This window comes from Myotis davidii, unplaced genomic scaffold (genome assembly GCF_000327345.1).
Source record: "Myotis davidii unplaced genomic scaffold, ASM32734v1 scaffold577, whole genome shotgun sequence".
NCBI lineage: Eukaryota > Metazoa > Chordata > Mammalia > Chiroptera > Vespertilionidae > Myotis > Myotis davidii.
Window position 1 is genome coordinate 1,693,657 of NW_006289082.1, and position 1,933 is coordinate 1,695,589.

At 39.9% G+C, this 1,933-nt stretch overlaps 1 protein-coding gene across 1 annotated transcript in view; it reads right to left on the reverse strand.

The window, feature by feature from the left end:
* Positions 1 to 242: 242 nt before the first annotated feature.
* CDADC1 (cytidine and dCMP deaminase domain containing 1) overlaps positions 243 to 1,933 on the reverse strand; it is a 66,898-nt gene continuing 65,207 nt past the window's right edge. The window contains exon 10 of the mRNA XM_006761236.2: positions 243 to 791. Within this exon, the coding sequence (XP_006761299.2) occupies positions 718 to 791 (74 nt within the window). The 3' untranslated portion in view covers positions 243 to 717. The remainder of the gene's footprint in view (positions 792 to 1,933) is intronic.

The following is a 1,933-nucleotide window of genomic DNA, read 5'->3' on the forward strand; positions in this document are numbered from 1 at the left end:
CTCCCCACTTCCTTTCCACTCTCAATGGAAAATATATCCTTGGGTGAGGATTTTAAAAAAATTGTTTTTAATGGCCAGGTTGGCTCAATGGTTGAATGTTCATCCATGAACCAGGAGGTCACCAGTTCGATTCTCGGTCGGGGTACAGTTTGCAGGCTCGATTCCCAGTAGCGGGTGTGCAGGAGGCAGCCAATCAATGATTCTCTCTCATCACTGATGTTTCTACTCTTCTCTCTCCCTTCCTCTCTCTAAAATCAATAAAAACATATTTAAAATAAAATGGCCAGGTTGTTTAAAATAAAATCCTTGGAGCATTTTATTGATTGTCACCGTTGTAATCCAAGGGAATTAATGTTTCTTAAAAGTTGTGTATTTCTCTGCTGAGATGTGACCCCCAGTGAACCACACCCCCATTTAGACTGGCGAATATAAAGCAAACAGGGAGAAACCAATCCCTGTGGGCAATCAAGCTGGTCTCACCATGCCTCTACTACTGGTACCCCATTTAGTGTAATAAAAGAGCACAGAACTATATTCTGGAAAACAAATCTCAAAATATTATCATTAATGTCATTCATATGCTAGTAATAAATTAGCATTCCCAGATTCTTTGCAACTATTTGCAAAATCCACCCTTATTGTCTGAGTTAACAAGGCTGACTTTTTAAAGTGCAATGAAAATTCTTGACGTCTTCACTCCAGTTCAGACAGGTCTCCTTAGTGGTTTCCAAGACACAGCTTCTTGTGTGGGTGCATTTCTTCATTCGGAGGGATGGGTCGCACCACACCATCTAGTGTTCAAGAATAACAACGTCAGGAAAACTTCACTTTAAATATGTTTGCATTCGTTAAAGTCATGTAGGTTGCAAGACCAAAATAATGCTTACGTTAAAAAGGAATATTCATGATCTTGACATGCTCAACTGCTGAAGGCAGATTCCAGATAACTCACTCAGGTAATACAGTATCTAAGCTTTAAAAGAATGGGCTCACAACAGTGTGAGGCCAACAATTCATCAAACATTTTTGGGGGGAAATTTGTCCCTTTTATTAGCTGGGAAGAAACAAAATGCACCTCCTTCTCCTTTAAGGAGGTGAGGGAACAGTCTGTGGAGCATAGCGAGTACGAGGGAAGGCTCCACAGTTCCCACACTCCTCCACTGGAAGGGAGTCAGGCCTAGCTCACTGCTCGGATGGGAGAAGAGGTTGGCTTCAACCTCTCCCCGTCTTTATTTTAAGAGCTTAATTGGTACGAGAAATTGCATGTTTAAAGTGTACAATTTGATGATTTTGATATTAATATACATCCCAGAAAACATCACTTAAGTCAATGTGGTGAACATATCCATCATCTCCAAAAGTTTCTCCCGCCCCGCTGCTTGCCCTCCAAGCCTGTGTTTTCTGCTCTGCTCTGTTTTCTTAGCCATAAGGACACCTGACCAGGAGGGCGCAGTCTTGCCGTCTGGAGGCAGATCGGGAAAGCCTACCCCCTCTCTTAAAAAAGAATATATATAACACAAATGGAAATTTTAATGCCTAATAATAAAATGTATATTCAAGACCACCCCCCAAAAACTAGAACAAAATTACTTCTGTATGCTCCCCAATCTAATCCCATTCCTTTTTCACCCAATTCTAAATTAATTGCTATCCTGAATCCTGTTTCCCATCGCTTCTTAAAAATAATTTCACCACATATACTAAACAATACAGTATTGGCTTCCTTTTTTAAAAAATATTTATTTATTTATTTTAATCTTTATTGTTGAAGGTATTACATAGGTCCTCCTTTTTTGGCTTCCTTTTTTATTAAAAAAATGTTTTTATTGATTTCAGAAAGAAGCGTGAGGGAGAGAGAGAGACATCAATGATGAAAGAGAATCATTGATCGGCTGCCTCCCATATGCCCTCAACTGGGGATTGAGCCTGCAAC